This window comes from Rhipicephalus sanguineus, chromosome 8, assembly GCF_013339695.2.
Source record: "Rhipicephalus sanguineus isolate Rsan-2018 chromosome 8, BIME_Rsan_1.4, whole genome shotgun sequence".
Taxonomy (NCBI): Eukaryota; Metazoa; Arthropoda; class Arachnida; order Ixodida; family Ixodidae; genus Rhipicephalus; species Rhipicephalus sanguineus.
In genome coordinates, this window is record NC_051183.1 from 2,803,355 (window position 1) to 2,828,365 (window position 25,011).

The 25,011-nt window shown below is 48.2% G+C and overlaps 1 protein-coding gene across 1 annotated transcript in view; it reads right to left on the reverse strand.

Moving 5' to 3' along the window:
- Nucleotides 1-25,011, reverse strand: part of LOC119402502 (sodium-coupled monocarboxylate transporter 2-like) — a 258,827-nt gene that overhangs the window by 227,207 nt on the left and 6,609 nt on the right. Inside the window, exons 3-4 of the mRNA XM_049418675.1 lie at nt 23,574-23,714; nt 14,741-14,870 (exon numbers count right to left, since the gene is read on the reverse strand). Coding sequence (XP_049274632.1) covers nt 14,741-14,870; nt 23,574-23,714 — 271 coding nt within the window. The remainder of the gene's footprint in view (nt 1-14,740; nt 14,871-23,573; nt 23,715-25,011) is intronic.

Consider the following 25,011-nt stretch of genomic DNA (forward strand, 5'->3'; position numbering starts at 1 on the left):
CTAGATGCCGCGTCGGGATTTTGGCAAATCAAATTAACGGAAGAAAGTTCCAGGATATGCACTATGAGTACGCCTTACGGGCGGTATCGCTTCCTCAGAATGCCCTTTGGCATATCATCAGCCCCGGAAATTTTCCAAGCTGCAATGCACCGCTTGTTAGAGGGCCTGCCCAACGTCGCGGTGGTTATGGATGATACTGGTGTGGGGCAAGACAAAGGAGGAGCATGACTACAACCTGACACTTTTGCTGACGCGCTGCCGCGAGCATGACCTGAGACTTAACCTAACAAAATGCACCTTCTTACAGACGGAGGTCCGCTACTTGGGACACATCCTCACGACACAAGGTTTGCGCATCGACCCAGAGCGTGTGCAAGATATCCTGGAAATACCAGAGCCTAAGAACTGTAAGCAATTGCAAATTTTTCTAGGCACAATGAACTTCATACAGCGTTTCATTCCCAACATGTCGGTCAAGACCGAACCACTTAGAGAACTACTGCGAAAAGATAACGCGTGGGTTTGGACAGACAGACAACAAGCCAGTTTTGAAGCACTGAGGCAGGCACTAACGACAGCACCAGTTCTATCCTATTTCGATCCAAAGAAGGCAGTGACGCTTTCTGTTGATGCGAGTCAGTCGGGCGTGGGGGCTGTGCTGATGCAAGATGGCCACCCCGTCGCCTTTTCGTCCCGATCCCTCACAGAAGCGCAGCAACGCTACGCGCAGATTGAAAAGGAAACGCTGGCAATAGTTCATGGGTGCACAAAGTTCCATGATTATCTTTTCGGCCAGGCAGACGTGATCATCGAAACAGATCACCGGCCTTTGATACCAATATTCAGCAAGCCTCTGTATCAATGCCCACTCCGTTTGCAGCGCATGCGCCTCAGTCTGCAACGTTATGCAATAACATTGCGGTACAAACCTGGAAAAGAGCAGTTTCTAGCAGATGCTTTATCGCGGTTTCCTAGCAAGACTGAACTAAAACAAGAAGCCGAACTGTTTCAAGTAAATGTTCTTGATTATGTTTCAGCGTCAGAGCAACGTCTGGAAATCCTGCGGGCCGCTACAAGCGAGGATCCAGCCCTAGTCCTCATCCGTGAATACGCACAGACATCTTGGCCGGACAACAAGCAGAGAACCCCGGAGCCAGCAAGACCGTACTGGGCCTACAGGGAAGAAGTTCACGCTCAAGACGGGCTAGTCTTCCGCAGCAACAAGGTAATTGTACCGAAATCAAAACGGGCAGAGATAATGCAGCTCCTTCACGCGGCACATACTGGAGCAGAGAAGATGAAGGCAAGAGCCAGCAGCGTAATGTTTTGGCCAAGTATGTGTGCAGATATCAAACAGTTTTGCATGTCCTGCAAAACATGCAGAATTCACCAGCCGCAGAACCAGAAGATGCCTCTTCTAAGCCATGACGTTCCGACCCTACCATGGGAGAGAGTAGGGATGGACCTGTTTCACTACGGTGGCCGAGAGTTTGCCATTATGGTTTGCTTTTACTCCTTTTATTTCGAAATCCGTGAGCTCCGCCACACCACAGCTAATGCGCTGAAGACTTGGTCTGCACAGGTATTTTCTGTGCATGGGCTGCCGCAGAAACTGTACAGTGACAACGGACCGCCCTTCAGTAGCAGCGAGTTTAAAGAGTTTTTAAGAAAGCTAGACATTGTACATATCACGTCAAGCCCGTACCACCCGCGTTCTAACGGCATGACAGAAAGAGCTGTTCAGGAGGCAAAGAAGCTGTTAAAGAAGTGCTCCCTCCGAACACCTGATTTTGAAATCGCATTGCTTGAGTGGCGTAATACCCCCAGGGATCATGTTCTGAGGTCTCCTGTACAGAGGCTGATGGGACGGCAGACACGGACCCTGCTGCCGGTACCGACAGAGCACCTAGAACCTGAGACAATACCCAGCAAGGATGTTCACGACCGCCTTCAGGTGATCCGGCGGCAGCAAAAGGCTTCCTACGACCGCAACGCCAGAAACTTGCGTCCGCTAATGCCAGGACAACGGGTAACGACGTACGACACCCTCCAGAGGACCTGGAGTCCAGCCATGGTACTAAGGCCAGCCGAGGCACCGAGGTCCATGATTGTGAAGACCGAAGACGGCCGTGAATTGCGCCGCACACGAGAGCATCTGCGGGAGGCAGCACCTGAGCCAGGGGCAGAATCAACTTCCCAGCGGGCGCCCGAAGACAGCGGCGTCCATGATGGACAGCAGCAGCTACGCCGAAGTTCAAGACTACGTCACGAACCCTGTCGATACCCGTTACCAGATCAAACTTCTAGACTGTATAAATATTAAAGGGGAGATGTAGCCAGATTGTGCTATCATCATGATAGCCCCCCAACCTCTAACACGTGATGTTAACGTCACTGACGGCCTAATGTATATATATCATTCGTTCCACTGAATAAACGTTTTTCGTTACCGGACTGCCGGCGAGCAACAGTCCATAACACATACAATGCGTACAACACATACAATAACACAGCAATATTATCAACAGCAATGTTCTACTACCGAGAAATTAAGCTAAATGTATCACTTGATGAGCGCCACGAGTGGGACATTTCCGAAGTGATCCCGATGACGTATGAGAGTCTGCCTACAATAAATCCCTAGTAATCAAACTAGCAGCGATAAAAAAATAACTTTCCGTGCATCAAAAGACGCAATAAAATGCTGTTTGTTCGTTTCCGTTTGATTCATGGAAAAAAGAATCTCTGTGGCGTTGCCATGGGGAACGGCGCGCGTGGTTCAAAGGTTCCGTTTTCGCCGAAGTGCGCTTCGCCCGGCGCCTTGCTTCGCTCACGCGTTCGCGTCTCAGAGGTAGTTTCGGGATCGCGTACTGCCGCGGCGTACAGCCCAGCGTCGCGAGCCAATGTCTCGTTGTCAAGTTCTCTGTCCACATCCACTGCGGCGATTGCGGCAAGCTTCGATCGCTTCGATGGCCGTTGTCGCTGCTGTGGGTCCCGCTACTTTCACTCTGCTGCTACTAGTGTCGGCGGCGGCGCAGTAAAGCCGGGCAACGTTGGGCACGGCAGCAGTGACGTATGAAAGTCTGATTTCAGGCGGGTGATTTGATAGTTCATGGGTAAAATACAGCACAAACCAGACGATTAACACAAGGAAGACACGGGACAGAGTGCTGACTTCAACTAACAGTTTATTCTTGGGCGAGCTTGCCTATTTATGAAAAACGATCAAAATCAGACAAGATATCTCCCAAAAATAACAGATCAAGAAAAAACAAAAAAGCGCTTACCACAAACACGTGCGCCACTGCGTCATCTCTTCCAGAACATAAAATTCATCCCCTACGTGCTGACAAAAGTTCAAATTCTTTTTTTGTTAATAAGATCGAAGGATCGCTTACCATTGAACTATGCGTCACCAACTAGCCTGCCAGCAAATGTTATTGAAGGAGGGTGATTTGAAGTGCGCTAACGCGATGCAGACCACAAAAACGTGATTTTATTTCAAAATAAGCACTTCCTTGGCATAAAAGTTCCACTACGAGGTTTCTGGAGCGCTATTTCAACAATCAACATCGACTTAATATATGCCTTTAGTGTCCCTTTAAAAGCAGTGTTTAATAAGTGTACACGTGGTTTTTACCCAACGGCGTGAACTGTCTCCGTGTGTTCCGAGAGCGGTGATCTATTCAGACCCCATAGCTCGCGTCCTTATCTTCTTCATAATAAATGTAGTGATTAAATGGTGTTCTAAAATACTGCTGTAATATATGTCTACCATTAATCACAGAAAGGTTTCCTCGAGTCCAACAGTTCCTCATGAACGCCCTTTATGCTATAAATATCTAATATATTTCATTTTTGAGATCTTGTAAATACATCGTAATCTGCAAAGTGCGACTTGTTAGCACATTTTACCGACCTATCTGAGTATATAATCCACAACTGCTTCCAAACAACTGTCCTCAGGCACTTAATAAATATAGCTATTATCTTTTAAACGGCCTCTCGGTTTACCCTCTTGGTTTAGCTATGTATCTGTGTCGTTCGTACGATTATCATCATAACTGCTTCATCATATAACATGCATGAATCAATGACATTGAGTAGCATACTACACGCTAGCACATAAACAGAGGGGACCCTTATGCACCATGAACACATATATTTGTTTCTTGAGCATCATTTTAACGCGACAGCTGTAAAGAGCTCGTTTCGCATAAATTCCGGTGTCGGCGTCCTTGGTTGTGAGCGAGAAATCAGCGTTGTCCGTGAGTGAAGAATTGAGACGGATGCAAATAAATAAATAATAAGAAATTTTTGTTCGAGTGGCAATCAAGCCCAGGCCTCTTGCGCTGGAAGCAGTGCTTCTATCACAGAGCCACGCCAGTGCTTGAAACTCTTTTAGAAAAATACAAGGCTGAGCCCTCGATCATTGGGATCGGTATGACATGAAAGTGAAACGTGCCTTGACAGAAGTAGTGCTTATTGTGCAGTGTTATATGAGAGCTTGTACAATATCTATCGGTGTTTAGCAGCTATAGCAGCATTTGACGTGGCTGCGCGCACGTTCACGCCTGGTGGCACATCTACATCGTAACGACAAACGCCTGTAGCGCCCACTGAACAACCTCACGTCTGCAGGACGTCTCATCGGTGTAGCTGCGTCTCCCATCAGTCTGGCCTCAAAAGCCGCAAGCTTGGTTTCAACAGAATGAGGCGCAGCTCTCGCTGTGCCGCATTGTTTCTGAAACGAGGCGCTACTGCCAGGTCGCCTCAGTCCTTCCTCCTGATGTTGCCAGTGAGCTCTCCGACGTCCTCTCCAACCGCTCAGGCACTACGCCATATCAGGACCTTAAGACCAAAGACTGGACCAATACATGGATGTACAAAATACACGCGAATGGTGACCATTGCTCATTGATTTCTACAACTGTTTCCCGTCCAAACATGGAAAATTTTATTCATTCCGACTGTTTGTAGTGTATTTGAGAAACGAAGGACTCTGATAATTCCTAACATTGTCTGCCAAACAAATTATCTCAGAGCCCTATAGGCCAGAGAAAGTGTCTGTTTGGAACCTCTAAATTACTGTTCTGTTGTCCTGCTCAAGCTTCTGCTCAATGTACTGCAGCATTCGTTCTTTTTGGCATTATGCTGTAATATGGTTCGGTACTATGGCACATGAAGATTGCATTCGAATCGCCCCAAGTTGGACGCTAACATCGAAACTACAGAAGAAATTTTGAGGGCTATTTGGGATTTATTTTTGCAAGCGCTAAATATGACCAATTCACATTTATCGAAACTTACCTTAATGCGGCGCTTACGATGGAAGTGAGAAAGATTCCAGTGAATCCCTTGAATTTTATCAAGTAGGTTTTCACATAGTACGGCATGATCTGTTGTGGCGAAATTGCGGCAGAGCAATGACTTGAGGAGACATTTATGAAAATTTATTAATAACAATAGAAAAAACTGACCCCTGGGTATTATTTAAAAAAAACGATAATTTTTACCTTTTAGGTGCCAAAACACAAATACAGGTATGGTTATGAGGCACGCTTCACTTGGATACTCCGGGTCAGCTTTCTCCGCCTGTGGGGTTTTCAACGTGCACCTTTATGTGTGTACAAGGGTGGTTTTCTATCTCCTTCTTGCTAAAATGAGGCTGCCGTGGCCTGGATTCGAGTCCATGTCCTCGACCTTAATACCTCTAAACTTTAGCCAGCACCCGCCACGGTAGTCTAGCGGTTATGGTGCTCGACTGCTAACCCGAAGGTCGTGGGATCGAATCCCGTCCGCGCCGGCCGCATTGTAAATGGAGGCGAAAAATGAATAAGGCCCGTGTTCTTAGATTTAGGTGCACGTTAACGAATCCCAGGGGGTGGAAATTTCCGGAGCCGTCCCCAACGGTATCCCTCATAACCATGTCGTGGTTTTGGGACGTTAAACATCAACAATTATTATTATTACACCTTAGCGAGGGTACCCGGTGTTGAACATGGACCCTTTTTTATTACTGGGTTCTCGATTTCACGTAACAAAGAAGACGCACACATATTGTGTGCGTCTTCTTTGTTACGACGCATATTGTGTTTAAAGAAACATCAATAAGAACATAAGCTCATCCCACATGTTTATCCGTATCGCTGGACCAGCTACTTGTTGCAAATTGTGTAGAAGACGAGCAGTGGCGCCATCATCATTAAGATAGCATCAGTATGTTCCAATAAAGAAGAGGTCAACGGGGGCTTCACCATGGGGACGGCGGCTTGTCCTTTCCTCTACATTATGGTGCCGAAACACGGGAACGAACCAGGGACCTTTGCGGACGATTGCGGCCGCGCAGCAACAAACAGGAGGACAAAGAGAAGAAAGAAGACGTGGACACGAGCAGTGGAACAAAGAGATAGAATGCTTGGTCTGGGCTCGGGTATTAATTACGCGACATTCTTTATGGTGCCGTGAAACCCGGGAAAGGACCTTCAGAGGTGAGAGCGAGCGGACATTACAAATTCTCAACCGCATCTGTAGCCTGGCGGACTTTTGTGAAGCCGTCGTTTGGTGAAGCTGATGTGCGAGGCCTAACCATCCCCGAGACCCACATCGTGAAGAATGTCAGCCCGGTAACTAACTGATCTTCGTTGTGCGAGACTTGTGTGTTGGATGCAACGTCGACTTCGACCTCGCAACGCTGCCGGCGAGTGATTTGTTACGTTCCCGACACTGGACAGGATCATGGATGCCCTATTCGAAAGGCGGAATCAAGTACGGAAGGCCGTCACGCAAGCCATCGCAAGCATCGAAAGCCTTTACACGTGGAGCGTCCATCAGTAAGTGAGTTGAGGAATACTCACCGAATATTGACTGAGCAGTACGAGCTTCTCAGAGGAATTGATAACGAGGCAGAAGACACAGTTGACATTGATCATTTGGAAGCGGAGATGGAGGAAGCCGACGTTTATGTGCGCCAGATCATTCTAACAAAGGTCAGAGCAGAATATAAGATCGCGGACACATTAAAAGCTCGGCAGGTTCACTTGGAACCAGTAAGGCAACGAATTAAAGCAGAAGTACAGGGCAAGATACTCTGTCCGTCTACGTCACCACCATCTAGCCAATGCGTATTGAAGAGCAATCTTGTCCCGCAGAAGCCAGACGAGTCGTTCTCCCAACCAACAGCTGAACTTACTGAACACCGACAAATGAGCACTTCTACTACAGAAAAGACCATTAAAAAAACACACACAGAAGGACAAGGACAACCTCAGCTTCTAAAGATTTCTTACATGCCTTTGGAGCTCTTCTCAACGTGCAACACTCAAGAAGATAACGACAAGACAGCTGCAACAACTCAGGTGTGTGTGGTATAAGAGATTCCTATGATCGAAAAGAGGGGAGCCTTGGCGAATCCAAAAGGTCGTCCACGAGAGAGGAGGGATGCATGCGAGCCAAGGACGACAGAGTCAGATGTAAAGTCCTCACCGCCATGCATACAAATGCCTAGCGGAAGCAAATCAAGGCCAGTTCATACAGCGAAAAGGAATACAAAGGAGACCATGACGGCACAAAAGCAAGCCCCTTGTACTGATCATAGCTGCGGCTCTTCAAGAAAGCTGCAGACAGCAAGATCGAAGGCAATGCGGATGATACGGCTTATTTCGGCTAAGATGCAAAATACCGAAACAGTGTCAAAGCCACGAATGAGACAGTCCAGACCAAGGCAGAAGAAGGAGCCTGATGTTTCCAAGGCAAACGCAGCCAAGACAAAGAAATCAAGAAAGTTTTCCAGAAATGACTACACTAGAACCTCGTGGATGTGTCTGTATTATGGACATTCATGCCATCGAAAACCGCTCATCCAGAGCACAAGGTCACCAAAGGTGACGCGTTCAAAAGCACGGCTATGGAACAAGCGTCGGAAGCACCGATGGAATACCAGGTGCAGAAGAAAACCCGGATGATCCCACCTGGATTGACTTGGACTGGATACAAATACCGATGAACAAATAGTGCCTACTTAGAATCCGTGTGTGTTTGTGTTCATCGTCACGCATCACTTCGGGGCCGCGGAGGATGTTGTAAATTGTGTAGAAGACGAGGAGTGGCGCCATCATCATTATGATAGCATCAGTATGTTCCAATAAAGAAGAGGTCAACGGGGGCTTCACCATGGGGACGGCGGCTTGTCCTTTCCTCTACACTACTATTTGTCCGAATAACTAGTACGAATGTTTCGTACTTCTATGAATAAAGGTAACTTTGAGTTGGTTTTATTATATTTCATTTGATATCACGATTCAGCACTCGCCAGCGTACTTATCCACGTATATGGCTCATTTTTAATTCGACTGATTTTTCTTATATACGTTGCATATTTTATGTCATGTTATGTATTATGTCGAGCATGAGGGTAAGCAACGACAATCACCGTTCTTGTTTTCCACATAATGTGCATGCCTAAAACATATTCATGTCGTAGGGTACCCAGCTACCACGGCTGTTGTTGTTGTTATTATGGTTTAATGGCGCAAAGGCTACAATGGCCATAGAGCGCCAAGGCAATGTAACATGTAAATGCATCGGTGTGATCAATGGCTGTGGGAAAGTGTAACATGGCTGTAAAGGGCCTAAAATGCAGTGCACTAAATATGCGTAAAATATATATACGTAATAAAATTATGACAATGACGTGGAATATGTGCAATGCATGTCAGATAATGGTATGTTGGTATCGCGGGCAGTGATGATACTGTGCATAATAGATAAAATGTTGCATATAGCACAACAGTAGCTGAAGGACTACAAACATATCTGGCGGCTTATACCAAGTGGCCCTACCGTGGTAGGGTCTGACAAGCCACCGATATCACCAAGAATAAAGGCTAGCCTTGCCCTCAGAGTTGAGGGCTGGGCTGCTACCTGGGTCGCCAGAATATACGCTGCAGAAAACAGACGTCGCTTAAAAAGTGTAGAAGTTTGTTAAAGGGACCCATGGGACTGTCTGATAAAAACAGTGATGGATGAAGCGGGATATGTCTTTTGAAGATCTCCGGAAAGTGGCGTTTCCGCTCCATCTCCATTTGAGTACATTCGATAAGGACGTGTAAAACGGACAGGTTCTTCCCACATCTTTCGCATTTTGGTGCATTTGAGCCGTTTAAGAGATGGGAATGTGTGCTATGGGTGTGTCCTATACGGAGTCGGCATAGAACAACTTCTTTGTATCTATCACGACCGGGGAAAACTATGTTTTTAATACGAGGTTGCACTGTATGGAGCTTGTTGTTTATTTCGAGGTCCCATTGTTTCTGCCACCTCTCACGTAGATTGCGGTGGACAAGCGCTTTGAGGTCTTTGTATGGCACAGTGTCCACGTCAGCATGGCTTTTTTGCGCGGCTACTGCTGCGCAGGCATCCGCTCTCTCGTTCCCATCTATACCGACATGGCTAGGTACCCAACATGCTGTAATCTCTGGGGTGCTCAGATATGCCGTAATTAATTGCCTTTCTAAATCACTGAGGACTGGATTTTTGTTTGGTTTGCCAGTGTTCAATGCACGAACAACGCTCAATGAATCAGTAAATACGACTGATTCCTTAATGTTATTATTAGTGATGTATTTTATGGCGGTTAATATGGCATATGCTTCTGCGGTAAAAATACTAGTGTGCGTGTTCAGTCTTTGTGAAGAGGCGAATTCAGGCCCGATGGCAGCGGCAGATACAGATTGTCTAGTCTTTGACGCATCTGTGTAAAATTGCTGACAGCCACGATATCTGTACTGGAGTGATAGGAAATGCTGTTGTATAGCTGCACGAGGATGGCGCTGTTTATCTATGTGGCAAAAAGAGATGTCACATTTTATGTGGGTTTTTTGCCACGGTGGGAGCCACTCTATGGAAGGTGCTTGAGTGACTTGTTGTAGCGGTATTTCGGCTTGAGCAGCTGTCGCGGTACAGATAAGACTCAATGGCTTTGAAAGAGATGGTCGCTTTTCAAAAAACCTTAAAGCAGAAGTGTCCGCCACGAGTTTTGCACAGGGGTGTGTCGGAATGGAAGATAGCTTAAGGGTGTACATGAGGCTGCAGTATTCACGCTCGAGTTGCATGGGCCACTCGTTTGCCTCAACGTACAGACTACTTACGGGACTTGTGCGGAACGCACCGGTAACAAGACGAATGCCTAAGTGGTACACCGTGCCGTTTTTGAGGCTGATTGGTACACTACGCAGCCATAGTTTAGTCGGCTTTTAACAAGACTGTTAAACAGCGATAACAGACATTTAGTGTCAGTTCCCCATGATGGGTGCGACAGCATTTTGAGCAAGTTCATCGTTTTCAGGCATTTCAACTTCAGTGCCTTGATGTGAGGAATGAAAGACATACGAACATCAAAAATTAGCCCAAGAAACTTATGTTCATTCTTAACACATATGGGTGAGCCATTGATTTTTATACAAGGGGCCGGCTGAACAGATCTGGATTTATTAAACAAGACACAAACAGTTTTGTCAACATTAACTGCGAAACCATTCTCATTTGCCCATTTCGAGACATGGTTCACGCCCAGCTGAATTTGCCGTTCGCAAATGGACAAGTTGCACGACCGAAAACTTACTTGGATATCATCTACGTAAACAGAGTAGGATATCGTCGGTGGGAGAGCAGTGCGTAGAGAGTTCATCTTTACTATAAAAAGGGTGCAGCTGAGAACTCCCCCCTGCGGGACTCCGTTTTCTTGTATGTATGTTTTGGAGAGTGCTGTACCGACCCGTACTCGAAATTTCATGTCAGTCAGGTAGCTGTGTATGACGTTGTATAGGTTGCCACATATGCCGTAGCTATCCAAGTCCCTTAGTATTCCATAGCGCCAGGCTGTATCGTATGCCTTTTCAAGGTCAAGAGAGAGAGAAGAAATAGTAGAGAAGGAAAGGCAGGGAGGTTAACCAGTATAGGACAACCGGTTTGCTACCCTACACATGGGGACAGGGTGGGGGAGATTTAAAGATGGAGAGGAAAGAGAGAGAGAGAAAGATAGAAAGATAGCACATGACACAGCACACATAGAATCAGTCGGTCACTCTTGCGTGGTAGCATAGCACACATAGAAACAGTCGGTCACTCTTGCGTGGTAGTTGGTCACTCCTGCGTGGTACGCGACATTTCTGTCACAGGCGCTTGGCCAAGTGCAATACTGCTTGTGCACAAATGCTTCCCTAATATACGATTCTAGCAGTACTAAGTTATCTGTCGTACACCTGCTTACGCGAAAGCCGGCTTGGTGCGGACCTAGGATTCCGTTAGATTCCAGAAAATACATTAGACGGCGGTTTATGATTTTTTCGAACAACTTGCATAAACAGCTAGTTAGGGCAATAGGCCTGTAATTTCTTACATCCGATGCATCCTTGCCTTGCTTCAGGATGGGGATTATTATGGCCTCCTTCCATGAATACGGCATGTGCCCTAAGGACAAGATTTTGTTATATAGGCCAAGTAAGCATTCCAGTGTTTCTCTGGGTAATCGCCTGATCATCTCGTATGTGATTTGATCTGCCCCCGGTGCTGAGTTTCCAGAGCTCTTAAGTGCAACATTAAGCTCGTACATAGTAATGGGGCTGTTGTACCCTCCCTCAGTGGGTTTCTGTGGGCGAAAATGGCAAGACTCCACCGTTGTCATATGGCTCAGAAATGCCCTTGAGTAGTGCTCCGAGCTCGATATGTGCTGGAAGTGCTCTCCTAGCCGGTCAGCCTGACTTTCAAGTGTGGTACCAAGACTGCTTACTAATGGAAGAGGGCTAGCGGGTTGCGCCTTCAGTATCCTAGCCCTGTGATAGACTTTTCTCGAGTCTGCGTAGGAATTAATTGAGGAGAGGTATTTCATCCAACTCTCCCTCTTTGCTATACGTCGGATGCGCCTTCCATTTGCTTTACAATGCTTGAATTCTATTAAGTTTTCAGCTGTAGGATAGCGAGACAGCATGCCCCATGCTTTGTTCTGATCCTTTTTCGCCTTTTCGCATTCCTCATTCCACCATGGCTTAGCATTGGCCCTTCTGCCCGGTCCTTTGGGAATCGATTCATTTGCGGCAAATATGATGTATTTTGTTATGAACGCTGCCATACCCTCAACATCAAGGTGTTCTATAGTGCTATATAGCAGCGATGATAGCGCATAGAATAGTTCCCAGTTCGCTTTAGACAGCTTCCATCGTTTAGGAAATGTAGGGCCCTCCTGCTTACCAATAGCTTGCAAGGCCACCGGGAAGTGATCACTATTATAGGGATTGTTGATCACCTTCCACTCTAGATACGGCATGAGCGAAGGAGAGGAGATCGAGAGGTCGATTGATGAGTGTCTTATGTGCCGCGCTATAAAATGTAGGTTGTCCCTTGTTAAGCAAACATGCACCCGACGATAGCAAGTACTGTTCTATTATGCGCCCCCTCGCATCACAGCGCGGATCGCCCCAAAGCTGATTATAAGCATTTATATCTCCAACCAATATAAAAGGTTCTGGCAGTTGGTCTAGTAGGTCTTCGAGCTCTGTTTTTGAGAGTCTATAGTCAGGTGAGATGTATATAGAACATATAGTTATTAAGGAGTTAAGCAGTATGGCTCGAATAGCGACCGCCTCAAGAGGAGTATTGAGCGCCAAATGTTGGCTGGCTATTGAGCTTTCTGCTAATATAGCAACTCCACCGGCGGCGGAAAGACCGCTATCGCGATCCTTTCGGTATATAACGTATTGTTTTAAAAAGTTATTGTTCGTCGATTTTAAATGGGTTTCCTGGACGCAAAAGACCTTGGGTTTATATTCGGACAGCAATTCCTTAATGTCGTCAAGGTTGCGTAAGAGTCCGCGAGCATTCCAATGGAGTACCTGAACTGCCATTATGCTATCATAGAGTAATGCTTCTGCATCGCAGAAGACCCGACCCAAGGTCAAGTAATCGTTTCCGTGTTCTGCTCACCTCTTGAGCTTGCCTCTCGGCAAGCGCTCAAGAGAGTTCTGGCGGCCTTTCGGTGGTAGTGCCGAAGGGCCTTGTGTTGTATCCATTGTCTCGTCAGAGACGCTGGATGAACGCGCGCTGCGCGTCTGGGCATTAGGTTTAGGCCTCTCCTCGGAAGGGGAGGTCTTTTGGACCGTTGAGCCACTGGCCTGCTGGTCCTTCTTAGGTGGCGGGGTGGAACTAGCCACACCCGCCGTGGGGGCAGGTGGCAACATCGTCGCCCCAATGTCTGGGGTCCGGACGGCCACCGGAAGCTGCTGCCGCACTGCCCCCTTGAGTGCAGCATCAGCGTAAGTCCTGTGACTTACGATTGAAAAACGTCTCCGTGCTTCTTTGAAAGAAATGTTTCCCTGACTTTGAGTGATATAATGTCTTTCTCACGTTTCCATGCAGGGCAGGCCCGGGAGTAGGAAGGCTGCCCTCCATCACAGTTGATACAGTGGGGTGTGTTGCTGCATTCATCTGCAGGGTGATCATGAGAGCTGCATTTAGCACACGTGAGCCGCCAACGGCAGCTTTGAGATCCGTGGCCATACCTCTGGCACTTAAAGCAGCGCCGGGGATTGGGTATGTAAGGTCTGACATGCATTCGGATGTAGCCTGTTTCTATGTGATCTGGTAATGTACTGCTGCCAAATGTCAGGATCAAGTGCTTGATGGGTATTTCTTTATCATCACGTCGGATTTTGATTCTTTGGACATTGATTACATTGTGGTCACTCCAGCCATCGAGCAGTTCAGTTTCACTGAGTTCAATCAGGTCATCATCGGACACTACGCCGCGGACAGTGTTCATGGATTTGTGCTTTGTGACTGTGACAGGAACGTCGCCGAATGTCTGAATGGTATTCAGTTTGTCATACTGGGTTTTACTACACACTTCAAGAAGCAGGTCTCCGCTTGCCATTTTTGTTACTTTGAAACCAGGTCCAAGCTTATCCGTGAGGGATCTTGACACAAGAAAGGGTGAGAGATTCTGGCTGTTCTTTCTGGCTGCTGACAATGCACGACATGAAATCGGGGAAAGGCATCATTTATTGAGGTGGGAGCTTCAAGGTTTCTTCGGTGCGCACTCTTTTGTGAGCGCGATCATGTAAAGATGGAAAGGAGTTTGCCATCAAATAGTCTTCCTATTCGGCAGCGGTGCTAGCCGCCCACCAGCGAGCCCAACAAGGGGACGTTGCAGGTTTCAAAGACCTGCAGACGTCAGCTATACACTGCAGCTATAACCCAATATATATGCCCAAGACTGGACATAGTACACAAGGTTAACCCTTGCCGCCTAGAAAAACGGAAGTGAATTGAAAAGAGGAGAGGACAGGAAAGATTTAAAGTGAGAGAGAAAGACGAAGCTGAGAGGAGAGAGAGACAGGAAAAGGTGACTGCCGATTTCCCCTGGGTGGGTCAGCCCAGGGGTGCCGTCTACGTGAAGCCGGGGCCAAAGGGGTGTGTTGCCTCTGCCGGGGGGCCTTAAAGGTCCAATCACCCGGCGTCGGCTCAACCCCCAGGATCCCCTTTTCCCCGGACACGGCAATGCCACGCACGGCTAGGCGTGGGAGGGGGGTCGAAACCCTCCCGTTAGCTCGGGTCCGTGGTGTCGCTACACACCAAACGCCTGCTTGCGCAGACGCCCCTGCGGGGCAGCTACCACGGCGGGTGGGTGTTTCATTTCCTGTGACGTCAGGGCGTGCTTGCCTTTGCCTTCCCAGTTTATTTGACTCACCTGGTCATAACTTGCGACAGCGCCGCTCAGCCGTGGATCACAGCCCCTAAACCAAAAAATCAACGCCAGAGACATGGAAACCTCCATTAGGTATGTTGCGACCAGGAGAAGTGTTCCCACTTGAACCATCCTGCAAGGACAGAAAAAAAAGGAGCGGAATCGCTCGACGGTTCTTTCGGTATATTTCTTGAGTTGTGTGAATTAGTGACGGAGCTGATTGTGAAGGTGTGTTGATTAGACATGCTCTCTTCTTGCCCCTTAAGGTTAGACCTACCATTTCATTTCCATATTGCTCGCAGAGTCATCCTCAATTTATGTCGAACCCTTTCGGTGAACCTCCAGGTTTCTAGCACACAGGTATAAGAGGCGGTAAGATGTAGCTGTTTTACACTTTTCTCTTGCAAATGAGTTCTGCGGAATCCTGCAAGATGGCGGCAGGGTGATGAAATGGATAACTGAAAACCATCCGCCTGTGCGGTTTTTTGTGTGGCTACAAACGGGTGGTTATCGATTAACCCTTTCATACTTTTCTCTTGATGGATAGAGGTAAATTGATATTCATGGTGTTAGCATACCTTCAAAACGCGCTCCACCCGATTCTCATTATTTTACTAACTAAGGTCTCATAGTTCGGATCTGCTGTTGCTACGTGCCCTATGTAGCCAGTGAATCACTACCTATCCGAAGCCGCTTTTATCTTTCGGGAATTTTTGAGCATCACTTTTCTGCGTATTAATTTTTGGAACCATTTATAAATGCGTGTTAAGCATATCTTAAAATCAAAAAGAAGAAATAGGCATTTGCAGGGCACGTAGCGCGTAGGCGAGATAACACCTGGTCATTAAGAGTAATTGACCGGATTCCAAGAGAAGGAAGGAGTTGCAAGGCGGGGGGGGGGAGAAAGTTCGCTGGAAAGATGAGATTAAGAAGTCTGCGGCGATAACGTGACAGCAGTAAGCACAGGACCGTGTTAACTTGAGAAACATGGGAGAGGACTTCGTGCTGCAGGGCGCGTAGTCAGGCTGACGGCGATGACGATGGTGGTTAGACAAGAACGAAGATTTTAGCGCACAGGCCGAGGAAAAGAGGAGAGAATGAACGCATGTCTCATGTGGCTTTTCTTTCTCCTCGTTTCGTGTGCCGAAAGCATCATTCAATTAGTCACCATTGCCACAGATGGAGTATTGATGCATCAAAAGATAGGAATCACAGCCTATATACGCAACACCGAGAGCTTCGAAGCGACCACCACGTCTGAATTAACAGTTGGCGCTGTTTGTACCGAACAGCGTGCGTTAATGCAACAGATACAGCAGTTCGCGACAATTGCCTATTGTGCCTTACATTCCGGCCACTGCGCACACGCTGAACCCAACGCGAGCAAGTCTCTGACGCTATGCCGCCCACCTACCATCATTCGCCTACCTCCGCACCTCCGACTCACGCTGACGTCTCCAGAGGACCATCGCCGTCGCTGCCACTAGTAACGGACCCTGCTCGACAGGCTAATGTCTGCCACGCAGCAAGTCCGCCTGTACGCCCGGACCCACCTCCTTTTCGCCGTCCCGCACCACTGTCGACTAATCCTTGGCGCACACCAGTCAACAGGCCGATTCGCTACTTCTGCTGTCTCCCTGGCCATGTCGCGGGTTTCTGTCGCCGTCCTGATTTCCGCCCAGGTGCTGGCGAAGAAGGTTACGTCTACTATCGTACCGAGCCACCTCAGTCGATTTCGTCCCACCCCAGGTAGGACACGTCATCGTCAAATCGTCGCGGCTTCGACAGGCGTCGGTTGCCCTCACCACGGCGCCGTTCCATTTCTCCTATGGTTCGTCGACCGCCACCCGTCCAAGCGGAAAACTGAGCCTCGCAGTTCCCGAGACGAGAGCTGCGCTCAAATGGAAAACTTCAATGAAATAAGTGTGTATATTCATGCTGTAGCCGCGCAAACGCTCGTTGATCCTGGTGCTGCTTTGTCTGAGCTGAGTTGTTAACTGTGCTCGAAGAAACCGCCCAACGAGTCGTCATCCCGTATGTTCCGGGAACTAGCGAACAGCTCGCCAGGGTTCTCGGAAAAGCTGGGGTCACGGTGGTTCACAAGCCGGCCTCAACGCTCGCTCGCTTACTACCGCGGCCGAAAGATCGACCATCCCGGGAGCAACACCAGGGCGTGGTCTACAAAGTGTCATGTGCTGACTGTCCAGCGAGCTACATAGGCGAGAGTAAGTGCTTCCCGGAAAGAATGCGCCAACACAAAAACGACGTCAGAAAGATGGAAATACAACGCAGTGCCCTTGCAGAGCATTGCGAGAAGCACGACCACAAAATTGACTTCGAGGGCGCTTCCATCATAGAAACGGAAAGGAATCTGGGAAGGAGGCTCTTACTCGAGTCGTGGCACATCCAGAACACACCTGCGAATGTGAACCGGTCCCTCGGAACAATGCTTCCGATCTACGTGCACGGCCTCCGGAATGTGAGGGAAAGAGAAAGGCGGAGCCAAAAACAAGCTGCGACGAAGCCCCCCTGATCAGCACAGTCACCCCTGAAGAAGAGACCAAGCCGGTCTCGAAACGTCGGGTCTCCTCCAAGAATTTGTGGCTGGAGGTATTTCAAAATCCTCTTCTTAATTCTTCCACCCAGCCAGACCGACTTCAGTCGAAATGTTTACATTTAAGTCTTTACGCACTGACTTTGGTCAAGAGGCGGCTCTTCTCGCAAAGCGTTACGTGAACGTAGCACGAGGCATCACGACCTATCGAACTCATCTCGACTTCTCGAAGACCTGCGTGGAGATGAACGCAATACCGCAAAGCCTTCAACTTAAACGCATGGTGCACACGGCGGAGGGCAACAAGATCGTCACACAAGCTGAACGACGCCTGCTCAAAGCCCGAATCCATGAGTGCCACAACGTGATCAAGAAGAAGGAATTAGACCTGTTCTTCCTTCGACGACAGCTACAACATCGACTGCCCAACATCTTTCCGTCGTTGGAAGAATTCGCGCGGGAGGTGGCTGCAACAACAGCTCGGAAGCAACAAGCAGCTCACAAAGGCAAGCTTGCGACGCTTCAAGGGAAACGCCACCGCAGTCCGGTCAACGAAAATTTCGTCGTCAACTTGTCCTCCAGGCAACTCTCCCCGACCGAGCACGACGTGCTGGCAAAGGGACACAATTTTAACACGACCACGACGTGTCCGCCACTACCAAAGATCATTGCGGCTGCCGAGGAAGGCATCAGGAGACTCGACAGTGGAATTCGAGAGAACATCCGTCTCAAGGCCATCGGTGTACTATCAAAAATAGGAAAACACCGTGAGCACAACCTGTCGAGAGAGGAGAGCAATGCGATCCGTGCGCTCCGAAAGGATAAAAAGATTGTCATCCTCCCGGCCGACAAAGGCAACGCGATGGTCCTGCTTGATAGGGAGGCGTACGACGACAAAGTTCAGGATTTGCTCCAAAGCCCGGCCTATGAAAAGCTGACGAAAGACCCCACACCAAGAGTCCAAAGGGAACTGAACAAGCTTCTGGCGGATATCTTCAAAGGACACCAAGAGGCAAGAGCCATCTATCTCCAGCTCATCTGCAGGAACGGCTCTGCACCAGGATTTTACGGGCTTCTAAAGATCCATAAGCCCACCATCCCGCTCCGTCCGATCGTGGATTTTACATCTTCTCCACTCCGTGCGCTGTCCCAATATCTCCACCGGACTCTGGCGCCGCTCGTGGGAAAAACATCAACCCACATACGCAACGCCAGCCACTTCGTGGAGCGCATGAAGGAAGTGACCGTGAGCAGTGATGAGTGCCTCGTCTCGTTCGACGTCGTGTCCCTGTTCACCAGCGTGCCCATAACACCAGCGGTGTCTTGTGCACGGGCAGCTTTGAATGACGACGAACTCCAGAGTGAAAGAACCTGCCTGAGCACCGATGAGCTGTGCCGCCTACTGGAGTACTGCCTCAAGGGAACATACTTTAGTGTCAACGGAGACTTCTACAGACAGGCCAACGGGACCGCGATGGGAGCAGCCGTCTCCGTTACAGCTGCGAACCTCGCAATGGAGCACGTAGAAGAGGCGGCACTGCGTTCCTTTATTGAAAGGCCGAAAGTATTTGTGAGGTATGTGGACGACTGCTTCTGCATCATAAAGAGAACAGCGGTAGACAGCTTCCTCGAACATCTTAACTCCGTTGACCAAGCAATCCAGTTTACGGTGGAAAGAGAACAAGACGGAGCGCTACCGTTCCTCGATGTTTTAGTACGACGACAAGGCGAACGCATGACCTTCTCGGTGTACAGAAAACCAACGCACACCGGCAGGTATTTGCATTTCACCTCGAGTCACCCCACTGCCCACAAAGCTTCCGTGGTGTCGGCACTCTTTTCAAGAGCAAGAGCCATTTGCACATCAGAAGGAGAGAGAAAGAGAGAAGAAGAGAGGGTCGTGGCCGAGTTAAGAAAGAACGGATACACGGCAGCTTTCATCCGCCGTGTGGCACGCCGCATGCCGAGAGATCAGCTTCCCCACCGCGGAGACGCATCTGCGAACGACACACGTGACCCTCCTCCCACGCTGGCCTCCCCACCGGATACAATGGTATCGAAGAAACCAGCCCAACGAGTCGTCATCCCGTATGTTCCGGGAACTAGCGAACAGCTCGCCAGGGTTCTCGGAAAAGCTGGGGTCACGGTGGTTCACAAGCCGGCCTCAACGCTCGCTCGCTTACTACCGCGTCCGAAAGATCGACCATCCCGGGAGCAACACCAGGGCGTGGTCTACAAAGTGTCATGTGCTGACTGTCCAGCGAGCTACATAGGCGAGAGTAAGTGCTTCCCGGAAAGAATGCGCCAACACAAAAACGACGTCAGAAAGATGGAAATACAACGCAGTGCCCTTGCAGAGCATTGCGAGAAGCACGACCACAAAATTGACTTCGAGGGCGCTTCCATCATAGAAACGGAAAGGAATCTGGGAAGGAGGCTCTTACTCGAGTCGTGGCACATCCAGAACACACCTGCGAATGTGAACCGGTCCCTCGGAACAATGCCTCCGATCTACGTGCACGGCCTCCGGAATGTGAGGGAAAGAGAAAGGCGGAGCCAAAAACAAGCTGCGACGAAGCCCCCCTGATCAGCACAGTCACCCCTGAAGAAGAGACCAAGCCGGTCTCGAAACGTCGGGTCTCCTCCAAGAATATGTGGCTGGAGGTATTTCAAAATCCTCTTCTTAATTCTTCCACCCAGCCAGACAGACTTCTGTCGAAATGTTTACATTTAAGTTAAATAACATTACGATCCCGCTTTCTGACGTCTCTCCCCGTACGGCAACTGCGCGCCACATCCAACGTTCTGTGGCGTGCACAGCTCGGCTAGTCATGCAGAACGTTTTGTTTGTAGCTGAATTCTTTGTATTTTCACCATGTTCGCATGCCATCACCTCGGCCTGGCACTTCCTTTCCGCTGATCATGCCGTCGTTGACTGTGCGCGTGTGAAACACCCATGTATGACGGGCCCTCTGACCAGGCATTATCTTCTCGAGTCGTCGTCGTTGCGGACACTCACCATCCTCCTCTGTCCTCTGTTCTTGTGCCACTTTCTTGCGACGACGCGTCGTCTGTGTTACCGCCTGGACACCTAGACGTAACTAGACCATTAAACGCAAACTATCTATCTATCGCATACTATAGATAGATAGATAGATAGATATATAGATAGATAGATAGATAGATAGACTGATAGATAGATAGATAGATAGATAGATAGATAGATAGATAGATAGATAGATAGATAGATAGATAGATAGATAGATAGATAGATAGATAGATAGATAGATAGATAGATAGATAGATAGATAGATAGATAGATAGATAGATAGATAGATAGATAGATAGATAGATAGATAGATAGATAGATGCGGTGAAATAATCTATAGTTTGCCATAAAATGCTTCGCATTAAAAAAAAACAGCCCGTTGATTCATTCACATAGATGACACGCACAAAATGTTCCACCATCGTACTTCCTGGGTGAGCGTACACACAAGTTCCGTCAGGAAAAACTGCATGTTCGGAAATATGACATGGTGAAAGAAGCGCACCAGCGACTCTTTACTGCAAACTTTGATTAGTATAGTGTCGCATATGTTTGCACGGCATTTCATGCTGTGTATTTTCGGCGGTAACCTTACTAGGACACGTTGATTAATGTTGCACCGTCCTTATCCACCTAAAAGGAAGCAAGCGGCGCACTGAGGGCACTTAGGCGCGTGAGGACCGAGGCCAAAAGTAACAGCGCAGCGTAGAGCGAGTGGTAGGTGTCATACTGTGCCACATAACCGCATCTGTTGATCACAAAGGGTCTTTTGAACAGCCTTTATCTACGGGCACAATAAAGCGATAAGTGCGACGCGTGAATGGTAGTAGGAATCATGTGGAGGTGCATCACAAGTTGTCATTAACACCAAGAGTAAGATGACCTTGTTAACGTAAATTAGCCTAGTAGGTCTGTCGAAACTGACATCTTCGGAACAAGTACTTTTAACGCCTATAGACGATTCATCCAACGCGATACTTGACCGGCGTCCCACGTTGGTGTCCACATGAGTGGTGCGGCGTCAACACGAGGTTCAGTAACGTCACCATATGACGTCATTGAAACATCACTGGTTGCCATGTGTGCGACGTCACGTGGTTACGTCATCACATGACATCCTTGCTTGGTAAAAGGTGGAATGATCACGGAGGTAGCGCAAAACCAGTCGAGGTGCCTCCGATTCTGGAAGCAGTGCAAAATCACGTTAGGAGCAGAAAGCTTTTACAGGTTCTCGGGGCAGGATCAATACACCGACTGACAAGAGAAAGATGGCTTTCGCCTTCGATATGTCTTAGGTGAATGCATTGGGGACCCTGGGAGCTTTTTGGACAACTAAGTATAACGAATATTCTGCTGCATGTTACAGTCTCCGTAACACTTGAAGGCGAAGGCGTGCTTCACATTCGGTAGAGCGTTAAGTTATCCAATAGGCGATTACACTTCTTGCAAGACATAACGTGCCGCAGTGTGGGAGACAGGCATTAGATTACCTGGGAATTGTAAATTCTCCGTCAATTGCATTGTTCCCTTCCAGCCGACTGAACCTTTCTGCAAGTCAGGTGGTAACGTTTAGAACAGAGTTTCTGAAGTGGGGGTCCGCGAATCCATTTTTGGGGTTCTATGTTCGGGCTTCCGCAAAACACATCCTTGAATTTAAAAAATGCGTTTTTTGGAGGCACACTATTCCCGTGACAGCGGCCCCTTCAGATTTTTTTTATGTGCTTCACCGCATAAAACTACTGCGTTGCGGCGGAGCTGACTTCTGTTTCCCCTTCTCGAGCTTTTGTTGCAGTTTCCTACGACATATGCTCGCGAGCATGCTTTTTCCAGGCTTGCATATCTGAAGAGAAAACATAGCTAGAAACACGTTGAATGTGGCTGCAATACTTATTGAGAAGTTGTTGAGATCGAATTGGCGTGGCACTTTAGCTTGAACATTCTTTGTAAGGGAGAAACAAAAGGCACCTATTTGATGCTGCGTGTTGTATTAATTTACGATCCCCCTCCAAACCACCCAGTTCTCGTTCACCTGCAAGGGGTCCCTCATCACTTCCACCAGTCCACAATGGGTGCCCGAAAGATGAAAAGCTCAGAACCAATGGCTTAGAACTTCAAGGACATAGGGTTCCTTACGCATTCACCTAAGACGACGTGAAAGCGAAAACCATCTTCTTTTTCTTTTCAGTCTATGTATTCATCCTGCCCGCCACCCTCGGAAAGCTTTGCATACCTAGTGTGGTTTTGCATTGTCTTCAGGATCGGAGACCCCTCGCCTGGTTTTCCACTGCCTCCGCAATCTGCCCACTTTTGACCAAGCTACGATGTCACGTGGTGATGGCATCGTGTGACGTCACGCCACAATGAGTGACATCATGATGACGTCACAAAGTTTTGCGATATGTGACGTCATATGGTGATGTCATCTCGTGATGATGTTTTTTTGCATTGCTCGTCCCTGACGCCGCCGGTGAAATTTCGTTTGTGATGACGCATATCTAAGGCTTTCGCCTTAATAACCATATAATTGTAGTAACAAAATCAATAATAGAAGGAGCCACAGTTCCTCACAAGCGCCACTGGGGGAACGGTGTTTAGGGATACAAGATAATGACAGCAAAGAACCGCGAGTGATTGTTTATTATCGACTTATATGGATTGTGTGCCCTTGGTCGTGTTCTTGATCAGAGAATTCTTCACGTCTACTTCGCCCTGTTTGTATTCCATTGTGATAATTCACCGTTCATGATATATGATATGCGATCAATGCGCTGCGTGGACCACTGGGAGAGCCGAAGAGGAAGAGCGCTGGAATAAAATCATTCTCGGCGCTGCTTCATTGTGTACACTATATAATATAGTATATGGAATGTGGCGAAGAATGTCCAGTGTTTATTTTTACAACGGGAGGGAAAGCAGTTTAAGTTGAGATTATTTACGTTACGGGCCTCCAGAAGGAGGCATTACATAAGGTGTGTGTTTAAAATATTGCACATGATTTACGTATAGTTAATTTGAAAGGAATAAATTACATGTTGTTCACAGAAAGAGTTGCATGAAATGGCGGCAATGCCAGCCAGAGGATGTGGGATCAGGCTCGTGTGCTCGGGTTTATGCGCACGTTAAGAACCCCAGGCAGTCGAAACTTCCGGAGCCCTCCACTGCGGTGTCTCTCATCGTGGTTTTGGAACGCAAAATCCCACATTCATTACTACAGGATGTGGCATCAATCTTACCTCTGAGCTTCTGCCAGTGTTCGGGAGGCCATGCACCGCTGCACAACGGCCTGGTCGAGGCCGATCCTGTACAGCGAAATAGCTGCGGACCCAAGAAATGTTGCCCACGCTGTCTCATCGTGCGAGAAATCGAGCGCGAAGCTGAAAATGGAGAAACAAATAGCTCGTGTCTAGCCCCGATATAGGCCAGCTTCCCTTTTTAACAGTTTAACGGGATCCAATGAACGAGACAAACAGGAAAAAAATTTGAAGCAGCTTCAGTCAGTCAACGTCGCCAAGACTGATCCAACAGCGGAACTGGTGGCATCATATTGATATTTCATTGCTTGACTTTGATCTATGGTAATATTGGCACCATCTGCGCTGTTTAACGAGTCATGTTTGAACTGGAAAAGGCGCGCCACACAGACACGGGCACAGGCAACGAATTTTCATATCTCATCAGCACTGTGCCTGATCTGAGGCACAGTGTTTTCTAGCCGCATGTATATCTATTTCTTGTATTCTGGCGAGGAATCAACGAGGTTGTAACGGCTTGGAGCACCAGCGGCTCGAATTTCGTAGGTGTCGCTTTCTTTGTCGTGAGTGGTACACATGCGTCGCTACCAGTTCGCGTATTCGTTGACCGAGACTGACGGGGCGATCTCTGTGTCCTTCCGGAGCACAGGATGTGGTTTTGCGCCTCTTTGGTCGTTTTCTGTCCTGTTGTCTGAGTAGATTTGGCCGCAGGCAGAGTCGTGATCTCTGCTGGAGAAAACTTGCTTGACGTTCCCTCTTGCGAAAATGTCTTGAATTTGATGTCTTGTTTGTCTTGACACCTTGAATTTGTCGTCGCTTCAGTTGACTCGCTTGTAAACGTCTTCTTTTAAGCCGTGACTATTCTTTCGATGTCTGTAGTTGTCCTTGTCGAACAACATGTCACTCAACGTGGCCGATTTGCTTGGGCTTGTCTCGTTGATGTTGCGGCCGATGTTGCTGATGTGCCATTCTTTTCAGAACATGACTTTCCTTTTCGTCGTGAGTGAATGCAGAATTCAATGGGTCGTTGGTGCACAAAGGGCTAATGCTTGGCGGGTCGGTTATTGATGGTGGTATGTCAGAATGATTAGAAAGCTTCTTACAGGGTTCTACGACGCCTTTCACTACGAATGCTTCTGGCAGTTGGCCGCGTGCGAGGTTCGATGCATCTGAGCCTTCGGTATTGCTTCGACTCTCGCGTATGTGGGTGCTGATCAATCGTGAGGGTGGCTCAACATTGCTTCTCCTTTCAAGTGGGTGAGCATTAGACGATCATACCGCAGCAGAGATGCCTTTGTTAGGTTCCGGTTGCGAATGCTGTTGTGGCAAATACACCCATGGGACTCGTCCTGGCGTGACTGGGTATTTTCTCGATGCGTCAGCTGTTCCATCCTAACCTCAGCGTGCTTGTGAGGCGGGA